Consider the following 24973-nt stretch of genomic DNA (forward strand, 5'->3'; position numbering starts at 1 on the left):
TACATCTTCACCAGCATCTGCTGTCACCTGAGCTTTTGATCTTAGCCATTCTGACTGGTGTGAGTTGGAATCTCAGGGTTGTTTTGATTTGCATTTCCCTCATGACTAGGGATATTGAAATTTCTTTAGGTGCTTCTCAGCCAGTTGATATTCCTCAGCTGAGAATTCTTTGTTTAGCTCTGTACCCCATTTTTAATAGGGTTATTTGATTCTCTGGAGTCCCATTTCTTGAGTTCTTTGTATATATTGGATATTAGCCCTCTTTTGGATGTAGGATTGGTAAAGATCTTTTCTCAGTCTGTTGGTTGTCATTTTGTTCTAATGACAGTGTCCTTTGCTTTACAGAAGCTTTGCAATTTTATGAGGTCCCATTAGTCGATTCTTGATCTTAGAGCATAAGCCATTTTTGTGTTCTGTTTCCCCAGAACCTATGTGTTCAAGGCTCTTCCCCTCTTTCTCTTCTATTAGTTTCAGTGTATCTGGTTTTATGTGTCGATCCTTGATCCATTTGGACTTGAGCATTGTACAGGGACATAAGTATGGATTGATTTGCATCAGTTGGACCAGCATCATTTGTTGAAATGCTGCCTTGTTTTCCACTGGATGTTTTTAGGTCCTTTGTCAAAGATCAAGTGACCATAGGTGTGTGGCTTCATTTCTGGATCTTCAATTCTATCCCATTGATCTATCTGCCTATTTCTGTATCAATACCATACAGTTTTTATGACTATTGCTGTGTAATATAGCTTGAGATCAGGGATGGTGATTCCCCCGGAAGTTCTTTTATTGTTGAGAATAGTTTTCACTATCCTGAGTTTTTTGTTATTCCAAATGAATTTACAAATTGCTCTTTCTAACTCAATGAAGAATTGAGTTGAAATTTTGACGGGGATTGCATTGAATCTGTAGATTGCTTTTGAAGATGACCATTTTTACCATATTAATCCTGCCAATCCATGAGCATGGGAGATCTTTCCATCTTCTGAGGTCTTCAATTTCTTTCTTCAGAGACCTGAAGTACCTGTCATATAGATCTTTTAGTTGCTTGGTTAGAGTCACACCGCGGTATTTTATATTATTTAGGACTATTGTGAAGGGTGTCTTTTCCCTAATCTCTTTCTCAGCATGTTTATCCTTTGAGTAGAGGAAGGCTACTGATTTGTTTGAGTTAATTTTATATCCAGCCACTTTGCTGAAGTTGTTTATCAGCTGTAGGAGTTCTCAGGTGGAATTTTTGGGGGTCCCTTAAGTATACTATCATATCATCTGCAAATAGTGATATTTTGACTTCTTCCTTTCCAATTTGTATCCCTTTGACCTCCTTTTGTTGTGGAATTGCTCTGGCCAGGACTTCCAGTACTATACTGAATAGGTAGGGAGAGTGGGCAACCTTGTCTAGTTCTTGATTTTAGTTTGATTGTTTCAAGATTTTCTCCATTTAGTTTGATGTTGGCTACTGGTTTGCTGTATACTGCTTTTACTGTGTTTAGGTTTGGGCCTTGGATTCCTGATCTTTCCAAGACTTTTAACATGAAGGGGTGTTTAATGTTGTCAAATGCTTTCTCAGCATCTAATGAGATCATCATGTGGTTTTTTTCTTTCAATTTATTTATATAGTGGATTTCATTGATGGATTTCCTGCATTCCTAGGATGAAGCCTACTTGATCATGATGGGTGATCATTTTGATGTATTCTTGGATTTGATTTGTGAGAATTTTATTGAGTATTTTTGTATCAATATTTATAAGGGAAATTGGTCTCAAGTTTTCTTTTTTTGTTGGGTCTTTGTGTGGTTTAGGTATAAGCGTAGTTGTGGCTTCATAGAAAGAATTGGGTAGTGTTCCTTCTGTTTCTCTTTTGTGGAATAGTTTGGAGAGTATTGGAATTAGGTCTCTATGAAGGTCTGATAGAATTCTGCACTAAACCCATCTATCTGGTCCTGGGCATTTTGGGGGTGGGGTGGGAGACTTTTGATGACTGGTTCTATTTCTTTAGGGGTTATGAGACTGTTTAGATGGTTTGTCTGATCCTGATTTAACTTTCGTAGCCAGTATCTGTCTGGAGAGTTGTCCATTTCATCCAGATTTGCCAGTTTTGTTGAGTATAGGATTTTGTAGTAGGATCTGATGATTGCTTGAATTTCCTCAGTTTCTGTTGTTATGTCTCCCTTTTCATTTCTGATTTTGTTAACTTGCATACTGTCTCTGCCCTCTGGTTAGTCTAGCTAAGGGTTTATCTATCTTGTTGATTTTTCTCAAAGAACCAACTTTTGGTTTTCTTGATAGTTCTTTTTATTTCTACTTGGTTGATTTCAGCCTTTGTTTATTTCCTGATGCTTGGGTGCATTTGGTTGTTTTTTGTTTTTTTGTTTTTTGTTGTTGTTGTTGTTGTTGTTCTAGAGCTTTCAGGTAAACTGTTAAGCTGCTAGTGTATGCTCTCTTCAGTTTCTTTTTGGAGGCACTCAGAGCTATACATTTTCCTCATAGCACTGCTTTCATTGTGTTCCATAAGTTTGGATATGTTGTGTCTTCATTTTCATTAACTTCTAAAACATCTTTAATTTCTTTATTTCTTCCTTGACCAAGTTATCATTGAATAGAGCATTGTCCAGCTTCCATTTATATGTGGGCTTTCTGTTGTTTTTGTTGTTTTCAGAGACCAGTCTTAGTCCATAGTGATCTGATAGGATGCATAGTATTCCAATTTTCTTGTATATGTTGAAGCCTGTTTTGTGACTGATTATATGGCCAATTTTGGAGAAGGCACCATGAGGTGCTGAGAAGAAGGTATATTCTTTTGTTTTAGGATGAAATGTTCTATTAAATCCATTTGGTTTATAACTTCTGTTAGTTTTACTGTGTCTCTGTTTATTTTCTTTTCCATGATCTGTCCATTGATGAGAGTGGGATTTTGAAGTGTCCCACTATTATTGTGTGAGGTGAAATGTGTGCTTTGAACTTTAGTAAGGTTTCTTTTATAAATGTGGGTGCCCTTCTATTTGAAGCATAGATAATCAGAATTGAGGTTTCATCCTGGTAGATTTTTCCTTTGATGAGTATGAAGTGTCCTTCCTTATCTTTTATGATAACTTTTGGTTGAAAGTCAATTTTATTTGATATTAGAATGGCTTGTTTCTTGGAACCATTTGCTTAGAAAATTGTTTTCCAGCCTTTTACTCTGAGGTAGTGTCTATCTTTTTAACTGTGATGTGTTTCCTGTATGCAGCAAAATGTTGGGTCCTCCTTACATATCCAGTCTGTTAGTCTGTTTCTTTTAATTGGAATTGAGTCCATTGATATTGTGAGATGTTAGGGACTAGTGACTTTTGTTTACTGTTTTTGTTTTTAGAGGTTTTCCATCTATTATCTTTTGTAGAGCTGGATTTGTGGAAAGATAATTGTGTAGATTTGGTTTTGTCATGGAATATCTTGGTTTCTCCATCTATGTTAATTGAAAGTTTCACTGGATATTGTAGCCTTGCAGGCATTTGTGTTCTCTTAGGATCTGTATGACATCTGCCCAGGATCTTCTAGCTTTTATCGTCTCTGTTGAGAAACCTAGTGTGATTCTGATATGTTTGCCTTTGTGTGTTATTTGACCCTTTTCCCTTACTGCTTTTAATATTCTTTCTTTGTTTTGTGCATTTGCTGTTTTGACTTATGTGACACAAGGAATTTCTTTTCTGGTTCAGTTTATTTGGAGTTCTGTAGGCTTCTTGTATATTTATGGGCATATCTTTTATTAGGTTAGGGAAGTTTTCTTTATAATCTTGTTGAAGATATTTATGGCACGTTAAGTCAGGAATCTTCCCTCTCTGCTGCACCCATTGTCCTCAGGTTTGATCTCATTGTGTCCTGGATGTCCTGGATATTTTGGGTTAGGAGCTTTTTGCATTTTGCATTTTCTTTGATTGTTGTGTCAATGTTTTCTGTGGTATCTTCTGCCCCCGAGATTCTCTCTTCCATGTCTTGTATTTTGTTGGTGATGCTTGTGTCTATGACTCTGGATCTCTTTCCTAGGTTTTCTATCTCCAGGGTTGTCTCTCTTTGTGATTTCTTTATTGTTTGCATTTCTGTTTTTAGATCCTGGATGGTTTTGTTCAATTCCTTCACCTGTTTTCTCGTGTTTCCCTGTGATTCTTTAAGAGATTTTTGTGTTTCTTCTTTTTAAGGGCTTGTTTAGCTGTGCTGTCCTGTGGAGGGGGGACTGGATGTGATGATGCCCCGTGGCTTTGGTTTCTGTTGCTTAGGTCATTGGGCTTGCCTCTCCACATCAAGTCCTGGATGTCCCAACACACCAGAAAAGCACATTCTGATTTTAAAATCACAACTCATGGTGATGTTAGAGGACTTTAAGGAGCTCATAAATAACTCCCTTAAAAAAGTACAGGTCATCACTACTGGGGATCAGTTCTCTTTCAGCGGGGTCTGGGTAGAGAGATCTGTGGTACAGGGTCAGCACAGGGCACTGACAGAAACCAGAAGGATCCTGTCAGACTGCTCTTTGTTCCTGTGTCCTGAGGGTCCCGGAGGGACACAGAGCAGCAGCGGTGTCTCCCCTGTGCTCTCAGGTGTGTCAGCACTTCTGAGGGACCAGCTCTTCCAGCGGTCAGCCCCCAGAGCAGGCAGAAACCACAAGGACCTGTCCCAGGCTGTGCCTTGGTTCCAGTGTCCTGAGTGCTCTGGGCGGGTTCCTCTTGGGACAGGAATTTGAGCAGAGTTGGTGGTCTCCCCTGTGCTCACAGATGTGTCAGAACTTCTGTGAGACTCGTTCTCTCCCTGTGGGGTCTGGGTACAGAGTGCTCTGGCCCAGGTCAGCTCCAGGCGCAGGCGGAAACCGGTCGCCATTTACTAATATTTAGCGCCACACTTTTATATCACAGCCGTAGCCACACAGCTAGAAAATACTGGTGGGATCTGAAGCATCTGAGTACATTAGCCTGGATCAGCTGCCAGCAGGTCACTAGAGCGGGCACCTTAGTTAGCTGTTTGGCTTCTGAGCCTCCCAGGGCTGCTGTGTGGTTAAGAGGCAGGTTTTAAACACCATGTGTTCTTGGAGCAGCAATGGTCCTGTCACTGCACATTTAGCCCCTCGGGTGTGTTTCTAACAAGTTAGCTCACTGTAGTACTACAAACAGTGCTAGAGATTGTTTAGAGTTGGCTGTTGGATGCCTGCCTTGTGCTAAGTATTGGGCTGGGATTCAGTGAGGGGAGTATACGTAGTGTCTACTTGTTCAGCTTTCGGCCAGTTGAGAGTGAGCAAGGGCAGACACCAGAGAGATAGTGTTGGATGTCAGAGTGCAGAGTGGCCATGTATGCAAGCACTGAGCGTGCTGATGGAGGAAGCACACTCACACAGCTTGTGTACTCTTTTCAAGGAAGCCTTGGCGTGTGCCCTGAAATGGCAGTTTGTGTGGTGGGCCTGCCAGCCTGGTAGGGGGCAGTTCTACTCTTGGCTGAGAGGCTGGTCATCCAAAGAGCACCACTACAGAGGGCAGTTAGTACCTGAAAGAAAGGGCTCATTTTCACCAGAGTTGAAGTACTGAATAGGCGTGAATATTCATGTTGTTCTCTCACTAGCATGTCAAAAACCGTCCTGTGCCGCCTGTTGTGCTGAGTTAGGTGAGAAGGTCAGTGGCTTCCAGTCCTGCAGCAGAAGGAAAGGTGGAAGCAGGTGTGTAGGACACACCTGCAGGTGTTATGGAGGGGAGCAGAGAGAGCAGGGTCCTGAGAGAGGGTACTTTGAGAACTGTAGGGAGTGACACACTTAACTTCCTCTAGAATAGCTTTCTGTTTTCTCCAACTGTCCAATCCAGTGGACAGGAAACAATGCCCTTATTCCAGATATTGGCTACTATTGCCTCGTTACCTACCATTGCTTCTTCTGGGGCATCTTTTGCTTTGGCAACGGTGACGGACTCTGGTTCTCTCAGGTCTGAAGCATCCAGCCAATTGAACTGCTGTGCCAGGTGCTAGAGGCATGGAGGAGTTGGTGTGGGTTGAACAGCATCCAGGACACTGAATAATTGGTAGTTTTGCATGCATATTGCTTTTTCCTAAGCAGTCAGTTCTAGAATTCTCTGCCATACACAAGTCCTTCATATTTAGAGATGACCTTGTAGTGTTGAGGAAAGACTACTGTGAGAATTCAAGGTTGGAGTTCATCATAAGGTTAAGTTCAGTTAACAACCCTGACAGAGGATTTCTAAGTGTGTGGTAGTGATGTCCTGAAGCACAGAACGGTATTTGTGCTTGTACGCAGACGAGTTTTCTTTCTGGCCCCGTATCTGTTAGCTGCTGTGAGGCTGTGAGCGCCCACTGGTCCAGAACCCACTCTCTCTGTCGGAAGCTGGAAGAAGACATTTAAATCCAGTATTACCTCTCTTTCCATTCAGATTTAGAATCCTGGGGTTTTTTAAACCTTTATTTTTAAAGATATTTTTTAAGAAGAAACAATTGAATATTACTGGAGTTAAAGTCTAAAACACTGTGTTTAAATTCAGTCTATATGCTTATGTTTTGGCCAAGACAGTTTCATGACAATAGGAACAACTGTGCCAACTATGATCTGTCCTATCAAGAATAGCACTTCGGCATTTGGGACGTTTAAAACCCAAAATATTAATGTCTTATTTCCAGGAAGAAAATGTGAGCCTCTCTAGATAGCAATTTAAAACTTGTATGATCCATCTAAAGTTTTGTCCTGCATTTCTGTTTATTAGTTCTCTTTCTATTCCTAACTTAATTTAAATATCAAAATCATTAGAAATTGCTCTTTAAAGGGACTTGAAGCAGCTAATGATTTGTGTGTCTGTCTTCATTGTTTCTTAGTATTATGTTTTAAAAACACAGAAATTCTTTTTATCTGGGAAGCTGAAAAAGCAGCTTGTTCTAGAGGAAACTGGTGTATGGTTCCTTCCTGTTCAAACTCTAAACTGGATGCTTTTCCTTGCCTTGAAGTTCAAGGATGCAAGTTTACGTGAGTGAAACAAACTGAACACTTGTGCCACTTAGCCACTTGGACACTGCTCAGCAAACATGCACTCAGGTTAGGGTTTGAGGTGCTTCACACGTGTGGTCAGAACATCAAATGTCAGCATGACTTGTATGAGGAAGTTAGGCAAGATGAGAACAAACGCACCGTTGAGTCTGCTGTCTGAACTCGGTCCGTTCACCCGCACTGGCTGCCGTCACTGTGGTTTGCCACTTTTAAAAATTGTCTATGGAACACAGAATTGGCAAGTTGCTCAGAAAAATTCATGTGTTTTGTAGTTCTTTCTTTTTACATGTTTTGTTATGGTTGGGGGATTAGCAAGAAGACAAACAACAAGTAGTTCTGCTATAAAAGTATTTAGCACTGTGGACTATATTATTTGAGTGACCATGAACCAGAAGGAGAGACCATATGAGGGACAGGGCAAAGAAAGAGGTGATAGGGTCTGAGGTGTGGTAGTCCCAGAAGGTTGTAGTTGCTGAGACCTAGAGAAAAGGAGAGCAAGTAGGCCAGGGTGTAGGCAGGATAGGTTTGGGAATTTGGGATGGTAAAAGTGCTGTTGTTGAGGGACTTATCCTGCAGTGAGTAACTGAGGGATGAGGACAAGCTTGTGGAGAAAGTTGCATGGGGGAGGGGTATGCAGGGCAGTGAAAGTCATGGTGGGAAGGCAGGAGGCTCAGCTGATAGATGGTCAACTGGGTTAGTGAACTGTGCAGAGACTTGTGAAGGAAGGATGGCTCTCACTTGGAAGGGCTGCAAAGGTAGCAGTGTCTTCAAGGTAAGCACAGGACTCCTGGCTTGCTCCTATTCCAGGGCAGCCCAGTCTTAACTCAGCCTCAGCAGCAGCATGCTTCTCACCTCCCCTGGAGTGGTGGGTCCAGGGCTTGTGTGGACCACTCTTCGTGTTTGTAGCCAGCTCCTCTCCACATTCATACATCTCTTCAGGGGCTCCTTTGAGCACAGGGGAGCCCATCATTTACTAAGCATTCTTAGCCCCATTAAGGGCCCTGCTGTGTGTGTGTTTTCTTAAGATCTCACTTGTTCACTGTTTGACTGTATATCCTTTATTGAATTGCTGATTAATTTAGCAAAGGAGGGCAGAGATTTCTGTCATTATTTTTATGGTATATTTTCCCCGTACCTATTATAGAACTTGGCAGATTGTAGATGCTCATGTTAGTAGAGTACCAAGTGCACATAACCAGAGAAGGGAAGAAAGGAATGGGTGGGCTAGCAGACAGTTAGGAAGAAAAGATGTGCTCACCCCTGATCCCTGGAAGTTCAGGATGGAGCATGCATGGGGGTGGGTTATTACTTTGGGTCTTTGGGTCGGAGCACCAGCATTTGCTTTCAAACTGTCACAGTTCAGAATGCAGAGTACAATTTATGCTACTAGAGCTGCGGTTGGAAACTTGAACACTGCCAGATTTTCCCATTGACATCTGAATAGCTCAAATTATGCTTCTGGTAAATTTGTTGTCACAAAGTGTCTTGCCAGACTGTCTTGCTTTACAGCAGCAGCAGCAGCACTCACAACCTCAGCTGCTACTCTGACTCCTGAGCTCCCTGGTGCTGCTGTGCTCCTCCTGTCCATTTGAAGTACACATTAGGTTTGCTTTGGGGCACAGGAGGACTCTCCCCACAGCAGAGGAAGATTTCAGCCTTTCACGTCCAAGTTCCTGTTTGTATTGTGTTTTTAGGGGCAAAGTGTCTTCCAGAACCTCAGAAGTAGAACCAGTTTCAAACGGATTTTCTCTGGGTGGCTGCCCTCTCCTGCCAGCACTGGTGGCCTTGACTTCTGCGCCTCACCCCATCCTGCTGTCTGCAGTTACTTTTCACTCTGCTTGTGTCCAGTTTCTTCCAGTCGTTCATGTCCGCCTGAGCTGAAAGTACTAGGTACATTTTTAGCTCCCAGCTTTACCTTCTCAGGGAGGTTTTTGTAAAGTCCTTTGGATGCTGGTTCCCTCTCCCGTGGACTGTCATCTAGGCTTCCTTACCACAGCTTACTGTAGGGTCTGTATGCCTAGACCCCACATCCCCACATCCACATGTTGTTGTTAGCATCTGAAGCCCCCAAGGGACCATCTTGATTGTCTTACTAATTACCATGTTTTCAATACCTGATAAAGAAAAATAGCTTCCCTCTCCCCCAGAAAACTCTTCCCAGATACTTTTGAATAAGAGAGCAGTGTGGTCTCCCTGCTGACAACCAGGTCAGGTGAGTGGTTTGGAGAGTGCGTCCAGACTTGGCCCACTGGCAGGGGCTCTCTGTCTTCTGGGCAGCTACCTGAGAAGGAATTAGAAAGGAAATGAGGAAACTTCTGTGCAAAGGGTTTTTATTGTTGTTTTGCTTTCCACAAATCGTCTGAATCCCGCTAATTGCTGGGATCCTATTGCTGTATTTCCATGATTTTAAGGAACAAGTTCATAAACTTAATCATGTGGCATCCAGTTGTGCTGTGGGAGATTCATACTGTTCATGTCAACAGCTGTGAGCACATAAATCATCGTTTCCCATTTTTTCAATTTAACAAACATTCATCTTTCTTGTGTAGTTTTATGGTTGCTGTTACTGAACTCTGCACCCAATGCATGTCAGAATACATCTCTTTCATTGGCACATGTTAACTGTATGAAACAACAGGTCTTGAGTCTTGTTATGATTTTCCTACATACACATAAAGAATTGAGCTTACCATTCTGCCCTCTTGATCCTCCTGCTCCTGCTGCTGTTCTTCCTGTTCAAAATAGTTTCTTTCTACCTTCATGTTTCTTAAGATCCTAGACTCTGCTTGAAAGAAAACATGCAGTATTTCTAGGAGTTGGTCTTATTTTGCTTAATTTTTACAGTTTAAAACATTTATTATTATTATTATCATTGTTGTTGTTGTTGTTGTTGTTGTTGTTGTTACCACCACCGTATGGTCCAGGTTGGTCTTGAACTTTTTACCCTCCTAGATGCTGAGATTATAAATGTGAACTATCTACTCACTACTGAGATGTGAGTTACAAATGTGAGCACACAACTGTCTTTAAGTTGTAAGAAGATAGTATAGTCCCCAGTGAGTCTGGAACAGAGCCTATAACAGCACTGAACATTAATTAACCAGGGTTCACACAGCCCCAAGGCAGTAACCAGGGTTCACACAGCCCCAAGGCAGTAACCAGGGTTCACACAGCCCCAAGGCAGTAACCAGGGTTCACACAGCCCCAAGGCAGTAACCAGGGTTCACACAGCCCCAAGGCAGGCAGGTTCTGACTCTGCTCTCATGTAGTTCTGGTGGTGAATCACAAGTGTGTAGGTTTTGTAGTTTGGGACCAGTACATTCCTTCCTTCACTGGTGTTGAAGCCTGCTTCTTCAGGATTCCAGTATATCTAGAAGACCAGCCTCATGGGGCTGAGCAACGACTGGATTCTTGGACTTTTTCTTCTTAGTGGCCACTGTTGGGAGTTGGACTGTAGCCTGTAAGTTATTCTAGTAAATTCTTTAGATAGATAAGATAGATTGATCCTGTAAGTTCTGTGACTCTAAAGAACACCAAGAAAGTTAATATCATACTTTGTTTTTGTTTTTTGTCTTTTTTTTTTTTTCTCAAAAGGTTGTCCTGTGTTAGTCTGACCACCTGCACTTTATGTTGTGTTGGGGCATATGATAGGCAATAAGATAGGGAACAAGTTTCTATGTATGCACACTAGTGACATGAGCCAACCTCACCCTGCACAGTCCATTTCCTCTAGATTACAATGCTACTTTGTCATTTGTTTGGGTCACTCAGCATGTATGACCTCTGCTTCATTGGGTTTTATTGGGTACAGTCCTGCTACCTTTCATACCTGCATTGTCTTCATGTGTGTACGTGTACACACGGCTTCATGTGTACCTTCCAGGAGGCCCTGCTGTGATAGGGTTAGAGTCTAGTGGAGGAGTCAGTCACTGTGCTGTGGAAGCTGGTGGGCTTGATACTTCTGAGGGCTTTGAGGCACACTTTAGTTCTCTCTCTGGCCCCCAGTGGGTCACTGGTTGCTGGTGGATATAGCAGTCAGGACTGAGACCTCGACCTTTAGCTACAGTCCTGGGCTGAGAGTTCCTGCACTTTGTCCCTCCCGTCCCCATTCCCAGTGTGTGCCTACTGTCTGTCTGGAGATCTCTCAACCATCTCCTTAAACTCTGATCCTCCTATAAGCTTTTCACAGTACCCAAGCTTGTTCTCCCAGAAAACCTGAAGCCAACTAGTCGTGAGGACCAGGACTCACCATCCCTATCTGAAAGTGGCCTCCTTCTCCTCTGCTGTTTTTAAGCTTTTTAACTTAAGTGTATTTTTTTCCTCTTTACTTTGTACAATTGAATAAAAAGGAATGTTGTATTTAAATATCATTGTTCTAAAGAAAAGCTTCAGTTTAAAATGTTTGTTTACACTGCAGGTTTCTGTCAGCTACCCTGCCTCTCCAGTGCTCAGGTAGTGTGGCCTCTTTAGGTTTCAGGAGCAGCAGCGAGCAGGTCCCGTGTTCCAGATAGAGCTGTCTTTTCTGGACTCTCGAGTTAGTGAGAAGCAGCGTGGAGAAATTAGCTGCTGGAGAGGTTAAGGGCTTACGCCTTTGCTGCTTTTATAGTGGTTGGAATAGAATTAAAGAGACCTCCAGTGAGAAAAATCTCAGTCTGTTTCTTTTCAAATTGAGAATGTCTTCATACACTTCATAGACTATGGATGTACTGCTCAGTCAGTGGAAGCCCAGTGATGTCTGTGTGGAGACCGTCAGCCCGTGGAATGTGACAGTACAGCTGTGGGGCTCCTTTGTCTTCCATTTTAGTTAACTTAGAGTTAAAGCAGGTTGTGGTGCTGTGGGCCGAGGCAGAAGGATCTATGTGAGTTCAAGACTAGCCGGGTTTACATAGTGAGTTCAGGATAGCCCAGACTGAATAGTGATACCCAATCTCAAATAATAATAACAACAGCAATAACAATAATAATATAGTTGACTCAAGACATAAGTATTGACTAAGATACCCCAAGACAGTTCAGCTCTCTCACTCCCACGTCTGCGTCAGGTACACCTTCTCCCTTTCTTCCCTTGCTGCACTCTCTCTGTTTCTTTGGCATACAATCTCATAGTCTGTTCTGTTCATAACCTTTGTTTTCCTTAGTTACAAATTAAGGCCATCTTTAAACATGTAAGGATCCATCTATTATGGTGTAATTTCAGTGGGATGAATGTACCAACATTTGTTTTTAACTGTCTGGTTGTTTCCGCTTTTCTGTATTAATGCTTTTCAGAAGTGTATTCTCCTACTTCATGTTTTGCCTCTATGCCGACTGCATTGCAGGCTGTCCACAGCTGCGTAGTCTGTCTCTGCATTTGTATTTGATAGCTGTCAGGATTTTCATGTAGTTGCAAATAAAACCTGTCAGAATGTTTGCCTGTGTCTGAGGATTGTGTTGCAGCTGACTGTCTTCCCTAATACCCTGCTGTTTGGTGTCCAAGGGAGGAACCCCAAACAATACACTGCTGTGAATGCTTGCTGGTAGCTCCAGGCAGCTAGCTGCCTTAGCTTGGCTTGAGGCCCCTGTGGTGAGGTGGATGTGAGGGTAAAGCCATGGATGTTGCTGCCTCTTCTCTGTGAGGCCTCTGCTTCATCCCTCAGCGCATTGAGACGGACTCCATCATGCTTCTGATTTCTTTTGGGTTTAAGATGACATGGAATTCTAGCTCGTGGTTTAATGGTCATCCAGCCTGGTTGAGAGAACAGTCATGCCAGACAAGGAGGCAGATAGGAGGTGCCCTAAGTGTAGGCACAGCTTAGGGAGTGATGAGGGTGAGGCAGCAGAAATCTCTCACCAATACTCAGTCTGATCCAGTTAGTAATCTTTACATGATCCTCTGTAACTGTTCCAAGAATATGCTGTTGCCAGTCTTTTGATGAAGACTCCTTTCCTCTTAAAATCATCAAGTAACAGAATGTTCAGTGCACTTGGTTGCTGCAGCCTCCCCTCATGCTCAGCAAATGAGCTCCACACATCAGGCCCGTGGTAGAAGGGTCACAATCTGAGGTCATTTCCAAGTCGTAATTAAAGGTTTTAAATTACAGAGTCTTTTCCTGAGGATTGTGATGAATTATAGGAAATAGTTAAAATAGTGGTGCTTGAAAATGAAGGATTTGCTGCTAGCACAGAGACCCAGGCTGTTTTCCTTTCCAGTACAGATATGGTAACTCTGAATAACTGCTTTCAGGGACTAAATTAAAAACCCCAAGCTTTCCTGGCACCTTACAGAAGTACAGAGCTAACAGTGTAATAAGGATTAGTAAGTACATGGAAAGAGGCTTGTTATACTAGTTGAAATAAAAATTCAGTGAGAACTGTACGTCTACAAGACTGAGTGACTAGTGTTAAGTAGCTTCAGGGATGATGCATAGTTAAAAACTAATTACTTTTTCTTTAAAAAGAAATCTTAGTTTAGCCATATAACCATGTTATATTACCAAGTATCTTGAAACCTAAATGTTTATTATACGCTAAAGATTGGAAAAATTATGCAAAAAGTATCTGTAATTCCAGCTTCTGTTACTTTTAGAACTAGCCTTTCCCCAGTGATAAACATATTATTGCTATTTTGCTGAACATAGAGTCAAACTTCCCTCTAAATATCTCTATGACCATAGATTACCACTATACCTTATCAAAGAAGGTGATTAACACAGATTCACAGCCATTCAGAAGCAAAAAACCAGTATCTGTAGTGTGCTTGGCTCCAGTTGGGACATCTATCTTACCCAGGCTTAGGGGCTGTCTCAGAAGACAGAGAGGAAAGACTGCAAGAGTCAGCAGAGGTCAGGAAACACTGAACTGAAAGTCTCTTCTGGATGACACTGTACTGAGGAACTCAGCAGTTGTGTCTGGTACAAGACCCACACAAGATTAATCGAGGCAACATTCAAGCAAGAAATGGGTAAGGGCTCAGGAGACTCTACTGGAGAGCTACGTTCATGGCTTCTGGGGAAGAGAGACTCAGTCTCCTGGTGTATAGGCTATACTCCTGTGGATGGCCACACACACCCGAGTATCTGGGCAGCACATTGGACTTAGAGTTTTATTCTAAAAAACAATGAAAAATGACACAGTGTTAGAAGGGGATGGAGATGTGGTAGATCTGGGAGGAGTTGGGGATAAATATGACCAAAGTACATTGTATGATATTCTTAAAGAACTAATAAAAAGATTGTATGAAAACCAACTAGCCTAGTGTGCTCATTTTAGAACTAGCCTGTAGTGTGCTTGTTTTATGAAAATTTAAAAACCTTATTCATTATTCATCAGAAGAACAACCCCACCCACAGTTTGGAAGTTTGAAGTACAATTTAAGACAAGCTAGAAATGAGGTTTGACATGTAGTTTGAAATTTTAAAAAATAATTACTGTACTTTTTGTGTTATTTCATATAATAGATGCTGAAAATGAGGACTGTGGCAGACAAAATAATAACACTAATTGCTCACATTATTGATGCGAATTGATTTATTCAAATTCTTGCTGTATGCCACAAGTCTGTTACTGTTTTTATTCTGTCCAAGGCAGCAGCCTGGCGGCCTCACTTTTATCATCACTGGTCCAGTGGAGGGCCTCCGAGTGGCTGTGGTTCAGGGGTCCGTAGTTCCTTCTCCCCCAGCACTCTCATGTACCCTCACACTGACTGGCTCACTGCAGTGAAGGTCACCTGGCAGCATTTTGTCACTGCTGTGGAAAATGCTGCCGTAGTATTACCTGCCACAGTGCTCACACAAAGTGTCAACGTTGAGTGCTTTGAAATTGTTTGGAATTTTATGGCCACCACTGCAGTATAATTCACATTATTTTTAATAAAACAAAATAAAAGCCCCCAATTGTACCTGAGTATAGTCAGTCCCTTTCTGGACCCCATTCCAGAAAGCCACTAGTTTAATTTGCCTCTGTGGGCTGACTCGTGTGGCTGCACTTGAATGGAACCATGTGGTGTGCATTGTTTGGCGGCTGCTTCTTTTGCTAGAGCATTTCCAAGTTTTGACCCTTTGCGTGGGTGTCCATTGCACACCCCAGTGTGTATCTTTTTACTACCTGATGGTTCATTGGTGATTTTGAAGATGCTGTCACAAACATTTTCCTCCAAGTCTGTGTGGTTATTTCTCTTGTGCAGATAAGCTAGGAATAGAATCGGAGGATCTCCTGGTGACAACTGTGCTTAATATTTCAAGGACAAAGTTTCCAGAATGACTGTAGCAGTTTGCACTTTGCTTCCTGTTTCTCTCCTGGTTCCCAGCATTTGCTTCTGTGAACGTAGGTTACTGTTCTAATAGTAGTTCTGCCGTGTATGGAGGTTGCCCTACTGTGGGTTTGGCTGCATTTTCCCTAAAAACTGGTGCTTGCAAGAGATTTGCATGTCTTCCTCAGAGAAGCTTCTGAATCATTTGTGCGGCTTCAGATGGTGTGCTGCATTGAACTGTGAGAGCCTCTCTGCACTCCCCATGCAGGCTCCCGAGGAAGCAGTCCCATCTTCTCCGCCTGTGTCACTCTCGAGAGTTCTGAAACCTCGTTTTTGACACTGTTGTTCCTCTCTCAGGAGCCAGTGGCCACGCTGTTATTCTGGAAGTCTAGTTCCCTTGTCATCTTGCACAGATTCTTAGAGCATAAAATGCCAGGCCAAAGAACTGACACATTTGTAATTTTCATAGGTATTAGCAATTTTTTTTATAAAAAATGGTGACAGCTTGTACAAGTGTGGCTCAGGCTTGCCAGTTACATGTGTTACCAACTATTGGCATTTGGCCCTACATAATATGTGCATAATATGCATATATAATGTATATATAATATATGTGTATTTATACATCTACACACATATACATACACACATATAAATGTCATATATATAATATGTGTGTATTATATGTACATATGTTATACATATAATATATTCTATAGTATATATGATTAAAAATAGAGTCTTGTGGTAATAGTTATTTATTTTCTTATATATTTCTGGTGTTGGGATTGAAGTCAGGGTCTTACACAAGCTAGGCAAGTACACGACCCTGTGCTACATCCTTAGTACCCACCCTTCCCTCTACAGAACATTGATTGATTGATTTTTGATATATAGTTTTGTTGAGTAGTCAGGCCTTGAGCTTGCTACCCTCCTGCCTTACCTCTTGAGTAACCAGGACTACAGGCTTGTGCCACCAAGCTCAGCTTAACTAGACCCTTATAATCCTTAGGATACACTAGAGAGAGTCCACTAAACCCATAATTTCTAGGGAATTTAGGAAAGGCTCCTTGGGCACTGGTATGTTGTGGTCCTGTGGAAGCTGGAGCTATAGTAGCAAGGGAAAGACAGCTGAAGTAGTCGAGGGTGACTGGGTGCCTCTCCTGGTCACTCCATGTTATCTCACAACTGCTCTATGTAGTGTCTCGGCAGCCTGGGGCAGTCGGCTTGTTTACAGGGTATCTCATCTACTCCAAAGATGAGTGTCCCAAGTGGCCTTGGCAGACCTATTGTCTTAGTTATAACATCATAGCCAAAAGCAATTTAGGGAGTAAAGGGTTTGTTTGGCTTCTATATCCTGAATCTTAATCTACTGAGGGGAGCCAAGACAAGAATTCAGACAGGGCAGGAACCTGGAGACAGGAGCTGATGCAGAGGTCATAGAGAGGAGCTGCTTACTAGCTTGCTCTAATGACTTGTTCAGCCTGTTTTCATATAGATCCCTGCATAATCAACTCAGAGGTACACCCACAGTGGGCCAGGTTCTCTTCTGTCAGTTACTAGTTAGGAAAATATCTTACAGGTTTGCTTGCCTATAGCCCAGTCTTATAGTGACATTCTCTCAGTTGGGGTTGTCAAGTTGACACAAGGCTATCTAGCACACCTGTAACGATTTAGTCTTTATAGTCATGTGTAGTTATGTTTCTTTTTTGTAGAACAAATTAGCCAAGACTCAAGCAGAAGACTTTATCCTGTATAATCTGCTGCCGTAGTTTCAGGAATGGAAGGAGACTTGTAGTTGAAAGAATTAAACATTTTTGCATGGGTACCCATAGTTTGGCTATCCAAGGGGGAAGCTAGTTCTGATTCTGAAATGAGTTAGATCTTTACATTCCAACTTTATAGACAGTTTCAGGAAGTATGTCGCTTAACTAGTTCACACAGGAAAAGGGATCTCTACGGTTTTTAAATTCCACATATGAAACAACACAGCTACTGATTAGCAAGGAGGAAGAGTTGAGCTTTGTGAGCTGTTTAGAACTTTAAATCAGTCTCAGCCAGCAATCTCAGTTTTATAATCCACCCTCGCATCTTAATACAATGGAAAAATGGAGAAAGTAGATGGAAGGAAATGAGATTAGTGCAGAAATAATTCAAAAATGGAAAATAATAAAAGTTTGTACTTTGACACCAACTATTAGCTGTTCTGACAAAGAAGAAGAGAATTCAAGTTACCAAAATCAGGAGTGAGTGTGGAGATAGAGGTTCTGGCCTGCTAAGCATTGTATGGTGACTCAAAGAAGAAATCATCAGAAAGATAAAATACCCAGAGGAAATTAAACCGAAAACCATAAAACACTGTTAAAAGAAATTAAAGACAATCTTAAAAGAAAGCGGAAGGCATCCCATGACTGGAAGAGTTAAATGATGATGATATTGGCCATTTTTCTTTAGATTCAACACAATAACGTTGGGCTTCCTTAAAGATCTGTGTTTGAAGAAAATGGGCAAGCTAAAGTTCCCATGATAATTCAAGACACCCATAGTAACCAAAACACTTTGAAAAAAAAAAAAACAGAGTTGGAAGATGCCCATTTTTCAATTTTAAAATTCACTACAAGGATCAGGCATGGTGATATACCTTTATGCCCCAGTTTTTGGGCGCAGAGACGGGCAGATTGCTGTGAGTTTCAGGCTAGTCAGGACAACCATTGAAATTGTCTCGAAGATAAAATTTATTACAAAGCTGCAGTAAGATGCTATGGTACTGATGTAAGGAATACATGTGGATCTGCGAGAGAACTGAGAACACAAACACACACAGATGCATGCGGCATGCAGAGCTATGTATAGAGAGGAGCAGCAAGACCAGCTAAGTGGCACACAGTAGTCATCCCAGCCACTAGGAGACAGGAGGAGGAGGGCTACCAGTTCCAGGCCAGAGTGACACCCAATCAGTTGTGAAGAAAAAAAATTAATTAATTAAGCAAACAGAAAACAGAATAGCCAAGTCTTTTCTACAAATGATTCTGGGATGACTACATGTTACTGTCAGAACATCAGAACAATGAGGTTGTGTCCCTTCTCCCTGCTGTGTACAATATTAAAATTCACTGCATGGCAGACAAGAGGCAGGGCTGGTTCATGCTCACATCCTTTGGGTGGCTCACCCAAGCACCCCTCTCCCCCCCCACACACAAACCAGGGCTAGGTCTACTACTAGCTCAGGTGAGGTGCAGCCAGTGAGGGGTAGGGCCAGCTCTCCTGCTCTCCCATTCCTGGGGTCAGTTCACTTACCTGCTGTAGGTGGCAGAGGGGGTTGTGGGGTAGAGGTGAGGATGTGTGTCTTCCTGTGCATCTCTCCCCACACCACCACACTGCAGAAGCAGGAGGTGGGGGGTGGACAGCTCACCCTGGCTGCCACTATGTATATTGTAAATTTAAATTTTGTTGATTGCTAAGGTCAAGAAGAGCAAACAGCAGCTGGGAAGTGGAAGGAGAGAGACTTCTTTCTGTTTTGTTTCCCCTTTCCTGATATTTCTCTCTTACTTTTTTCTTTCTGGTGTAGAATGTTTGCAAGTGAGAATATAATGGGTGTTTCTGTTTTTGTTTTAAACCAGATAAAACACTTAGAAGGTGTGGCTCACTAGTACAGCAATGACAGACCTGTCACAAGGCCCTAGGATCAGTTTTCAGCAATGCACAAAAACAAGCAAATGAAAATTTTTTAATCTGTTTAAAAGTATTTACTTCTTAACCAATTTTACTTTAAAACTCACCAGTTGCTTTAAATGCAGTGTTTACTAAATGTGAAAATCATTCTGATTTAAAATCCGTCCACTAATCAGCTCTTACTTTTTAAGATTCATTCACTATGAATAAAACTTTTAAAATAGATGCTTAAGCTAAAAGGGACATCTGTCTTTTTAATATATAAGTTGAAGAGCCACATGTATTCTGTGCTTTCGCTATTCTGTTTGTAGATCACCTGGGCTGTTTGCTTAGATGACGTTGTATTCATTAGAGCTGCATTGTTGGTAGAACAGCCTGCAGATTGCCCCACATCAGGTTGAAAACAAATAGTTGGCATTCCCAGAGCTGTAACTTTGTCTACAGAGAAGCGTTGGTATGTAAGTTTTCTATTCAGTACTGTCAGTATTTGGCACATTTATAGTATGTTTTGTTCTGCATTTAATGGCTACATACAAAGTGTTTGTTTGAAAACTGGTGCCCTGTTTATACATCAAGTCTGCAGCTTTCATTTCTTGGCATCTTGGGTTTAATTCAGTGGATTTGCCCAAAGTCAGCTGTCTCTGTCCCCAGACATACCTGTCTTTCACATTCTTGCCTGGGAGGCTACAGTTTTCTGCCAGTGGGTATTTGTGTCTCACTACTTTGCCCTCAGTGTGATGTGTGTTACCTGCCTTCTCACTGACCATGGAAGCATCTACCCACCCTTAGTTTTTTGGGCTTCTGCATGTTCCAGTCCTGACTCTGAAATCATGGATCAAAAAATGCTATTTGAATTTAGTTCCATGTGTATAGCCACTAACTAGTTCCTGACATTTCACTCTCTGCCATGGGATGATCCCCATTACCTGTGACTCTTTCTGCTGTTAGGGTTCCCTTCCTGTGCTGCTGCCCAACAAAGGCCAGCTCATTATCGTGGCTTCCCTGGTATGCCACACCCAGGTACTGGATCTGTAAGGTCCCACAATACTTTGATCCCTGGGTCACCTATCTCCTCTGCACACATCACTGGTAGGTTGCTCTGTGCCTGTTTTACCAGTCTCTGCACAGATGATTTCTTCTCTATGAAAGAAGTCTCAGGGCATAGTGTTTCTCTGGCTAACAGTAGAATCACTGTCCCTGAATCATTGTAGGAGAATCTGGATCCTTGTCTCCTTCCCCTCAGAGGCTGTGTGGTGGTTTGAATAGGTTTAGTTCCCACAGACTCATGTGTTTGGATGCTTGGCCCATATGGAGTGAAACTTTTAGGAGATGTGGCCTTGTTGGAATAGGTGTAGCTTTGTTGGGGGAAGTATGTCAGTGTGGAGGCAGGCTCTGAGGTCCTATGCTCAAGCTCTACCCAGTGCGGAAGAGAGAGAGACACCCCCCCCCCCGGCTGACTTTGGATCAAGTTATAAAACACTCAGCTCCTTATAGAACACTGTGTCTGCTTGGATGCTGCCATACTTCCCATCATGATGATAAAAATGGACTGAACCTCTGAACCTGTAAGCCAGCCCCAATTAAATGTTGTCCTTTATAAGAGTGACCATGGTCATATTGTCTGTTCATAGTAGTGAAACCTTAACTAAGATAAGCTGGTTGTTACACTAGAGAGAGAGGGGTGGGAGGGAGGGAGGGAGAAAGAGAGAAAGAGAGAGATGGAGGGAGGGAGGCACTCACTTTTACCAGACATTAATTCTATAACTCAACTGAATTAAGATGTCCTTTTCTGTAATTATTTTGATTCATTTATACAACTGTGAGGTAACTTTTAAAATACAAACAGATTTGATCATGGGTTCTTGATTATATGTGATTGATTAACTTTGTCTTTAAACATCTTTGTTCAAGTCTACTGTCTTAACTTTAGTTTTGCCTTAGTGTTTGAGATTCACAAGAACATGAGGAGTAGAGACACAGCTTTACTACGGCTAAGGTGTTCCTGCCATTCTGCATTTGACTAGTTGTGTATCAAACTTCTGAATTTCAGAAGCTCCTCTTAGACATGGCCTTCTTATTTAGCTTTTTCTGTATGTAGCTGTGACTACATTAGCTATTATGTGTCACGGAAATTCACCATTATAAGCAAAGAGGTATAATAGAAAGAAAGTTGGCTTTCAATTCATACTCAGTTGGAAACAAATGGTAACATTGTTAAGGACTAACTTAACTCAGTAATCTAGTGTTTAGAAATATCAGTATTTGTGGTATTATCTTGATTCTGTTTGTTTTTTTTTAAAAAGATTGAGTGAATGAGGAAATTAAAAAAGAAAGGAATGCTCTTTCCTTTTTCCTCGTCCCTTCTCTCTAAACCCTTCCATGTGAACCCTTGTTTACTTTCAAATTCATGACTTCTTTTTCTTTAATTCTTGCTACATATATTTGTATATTCTTAAATACATAAATGAAACCTGTTCCTCTGTATGATGTTACTTGTCTAACTGTGGGCTGATGGTTTGGTATTGAATAGCCAATTGGCATGTGTTCCCTAAGAAAAACTAAGTCTCCCACTCTCAGCATTCCTCAGTGTCCTCAAGGTGTACAGCTAAGACCTTGTCCACATTAGCATTGCCCTGGGTGTCATCCATATTCAGCTCATGCTTAGGCAGCAAACTCTCGGGTTCTCTGGCTCCTAGGATCTTTCAATCTCCTCTTTGCAGTGTCCATTGAGCCTGGGGAGCAGTGGCTGTGCTGTAGAGGTGTCAGTTGGAACTGGGCCCCACAACTGTGCTCTAGTAGTCAGTTTCTCTAATGGTCTCTGGCTATTGCCAAGAGATGTGTCCTTGATGAGGGGTGAGCACTACCCTTAACCAGCTAGACCCTGGAGAATGGTGTCGGGTTTGTCTTAAGAACAAGGTGCATCCTAGGTTGATGTTACAGTCAGTCTTCTTTGCATCTACTTCCTACCAGATGAGTGCTGGTGTTTCACTTTGGAATGTTTCTGTTACTACTGAGCAAACTCCCTAGTCATTACTTTTGCCAGTTCCAGACAGTCACAATTTTGTCACTCAGCCCATTTCAAGCTGAGTGATATTTTACCTGACGGTTCAGTTTTGACCCACTGAGGCAATCCATTCTAATACTTTTCTTTAACATTTCACAGTGGCCGTATGCAACATCTCAAACTAGAGACTTCTAGATAGAGTGCTGTTTATAATGGATGATGAATTTAATTTTCTAAAATCATCAAGCACTTAAGTAGACTTTAAGATGACATTCTTCAAATTTCAGAATATATTCTATGCTCTATCAAAGAGGTTCACAGATATTAAGTTAATTTTTTTAACTTACTCTTTTCTCCTTGCTACATTTTGTAAAGATTTACTTAGCTTATAATTTTCTCGATTTGGAAGTCTGTGGGAGTTTAAGGTGAGTACAATGTCAAGGCATACGTTGAAAAAAGATCTTTCAGTATTAAAAACAGGTAATGCTGCCTTGAAAATGTTTCTAAAACTTTGTTTACAGGACCTTCCAGGTGATTGGTGCTGATGCTCAGTGTTTGCACACAGGGCCATTGTAAGGGCATCTCAGTAAAATAAGTAATTTTACCTACAAATCCATCTACCTAACAGAGCCTTTTGAAATCAGCATTGTTTGATAGAGGTATATAGTCTGCATATTCTCCTTGCCTTCCTGTTACTATTCATTGCCTCTGCTAGAATCTCAGCTAAGACTGTGCTGTTGGGAACAGTTATCTAGGAATTAGTGTATCTACCTTAACTTCCTAGTCTTTGTAAAGCTTTGACTTACAATCTACAGAAATGTGAAAATGCTACTTGCATTAGCCCCAAATTGTCATACGGATTTCACCCGCAAAGACCGTGCCACGGTGCTCAGCTTTTGCATTGAATTTAATACTGGAGAATTCAGAAGAGCAGCGAGTTTTAGTTCTTGCCTGGCCTGTTCGCACTGTGGCGCATCCCACTCCTACGACGTTCCATCTGCTGCCCCTTTTCTTTTGTCCCACGTGGCAATGGACTTGGGGTTGGCCACTGCAGAGGCTCTAGGTTTTAAGGATTTCCTCTCAAGGCTGTTTCAGGGAGGGTCCGACATGGCCTCATCTGTGCCGCTCTGCCTTCCGCACTCTGGGCAGCACACGCCAGTGCGGCTGTCATGACCCTAGCGCTCTCTGCAGCTCCCAAAGGCAGGCCCAGTTCTAGGTCACTCATGCACACAGACGTGCATAATTCCCCCTTTTGAGGAACTAAATAGAAAGCCAAGGGACACATTTGTACTTCACAGGCTGGCCGTCAACAAAGGTGCAAAGACAGTGGGGAAGAGGATCTTTTCCACAAGTGGTGCTGTAGCCGTCAGCCATTCTTAAGCCACCAGTGCTGATTCAGATCTCACTGCGTATATAAAACTGCTAGAAGGAAACACGGGAGTTGACCTGTTTAGCTACAACAACAAAAGTATGATGCATAAAAGAAAGTATTTATAAATTAGACCGTACCAAATCAAAAAACATGTTATTAAAATGCTAATATTTTTACAAAATATTAACAAACAGAACAATGAGAGAAAATGATTGGCAGAAGTATAATGACAAAGTGCTGCCTCCAGAGTACGCCAAAGGTGCGGTTCAGTTTAAAACACCAACTGCATACTATTAAAAATGAGCAGATTTCATCAGTACTAAATCACGAAGATAGACATGGAAAACAATACATAAGAGACGTCATTAGTCACCAGGAAAACAATGTGAAACTACCATAAAACATCCTGTGTCCACTAAAATGTCTAAAATGAGAAGAACTGACAAAGGGATTGACAAGGATCTGGACCACTAGAGGTGAGGGGCACTTAGCCAGTTTCTTAAAAATCTACGTATACTGCTGCCGTGTTACCTGGTCATTCCACTCCGGGTATGTAGGCAGAGAAACGGAAGCGTGTATGTAGGCTCCTATATAGGAGAATTCCTGTGATGTAAGAGTCAAGAGTGCAAACCACCCAGCCACTAGGTAGTTGAAGTCTGTATGCAGAGAACGCTGCCGCAGAAGGAAGCCAGCGTTTGAACAGACATGCTGCTACTGCACAGCATGGATGCTGTCCCCTGGCTCCAGTTCAGCTCCTCATTTGTGTCACACATTTAGGGCTCGTGTTGTGTCTTTGATTCTGATGTTACCAGCTTCTCAGTCCAAATTACACTGTGGTAACAAGCAACTCCAAGTCTCAATGACATAAAATACACCTTTTTTCCCTTATGAACTGCATTTTTTTTGTTTCATCTTTGTTCATTCGGAGGCCTGGGCTAGTGAAGGAGTCTGTGAGGTACTGCTGGTTGCCGTGAGTGCTGACTAATTTACAGTTCCCCAAAACATAGGCCAGCCCACGCCTTCATTTTCATTGGTGTTTTTTGACTTTATTCTCATCTAACATGTGTGGAATCTTTAAATGACCAGCAATAGCTATAATTTTTATAATCCCTGATACAGAATATATGCAAAGTGTCTTTTAGGTTCTATTTACTGAATAAATGCTTTTTAAATGGGAGTTATCTCCCTGGAGTTGGCAAAGAAACCTAAGCTGCCGAGAGGAGGAGTCCACAGTGGGGGCAGGGGTAGAGCTGTGCTGGCCCTGTGAACCTGTCTTAATACTTCGTGTCAGCTGGAGAAAACTTAAGGTTCTGTTTCATTTACCTTTTTAAACATTTTGTCACTCTCTTCAACAGGCTTCGTAAAAGAGGTGTCTCATACATCCTGTTGCCTGGGGCTAGAACACAATGGATCACAGGGGAGTCATAGACACAGAGGAAGAGCTGGGATCTCTAGCCCACCTTGCGCCAAGTCCTCAAAGTGAGGCTGTGGCTCACGAATTCCAGGAACTATCTCTACAATCCAGCCAGCACTTACCCCCTCTGAACGAACGGAAAAATGGTGAGTCTAGCTGCATGTGGGACTTTGATTTAGATGGTCACCCTTTTAGTAGGAGTAGATGATTTCATTTTGTTACTCTATCAGTTACACTTGGCAAGCCCCATAAGCTATGTTCTCCCTGAGAGGGGCAGGAGTTCA

At 42.0% G+C, this 24973-nt stretch overlaps 1 protein-coding gene across 3 annotated transcripts in view; it reads left to right on the top strand.

Moving 5' to 3' along the window:
• Positions 1–24973, top strand: part of MRTFB (myocardin related transcription factor B) — a 137876-nt gene that overhangs the window by 25723 nt on the left and 87180 nt on the right. For all 3 annotated transcript variants that reach the window (XR_013975649.1, XM_080942507.1, XM_080942508.1), the window contains exon 3: positions 24631–24835. Coding sequence is in view for 2 of the 3 variants with exons in the window: in XM_080942507.1 (XP_080798633.1) it covers positions 24682–24835 (154 nt within the window). In the remaining variant the exon portion in view is untranslated. The remainder of the gene's footprint in view (positions 1–24630; positions 24836–24973) is intronic.

The sequence above is a fragment of the Micromys minutus genome, assembly GCF_963924665.1.
Source record: "Micromys minutus genome assembly, chromosome: 31".
Taxonomy (NCBI): Eukaryota; Metazoa; Chordata; class Mammalia; order Rodentia; family Muridae; genus Micromys; species Micromys minutus.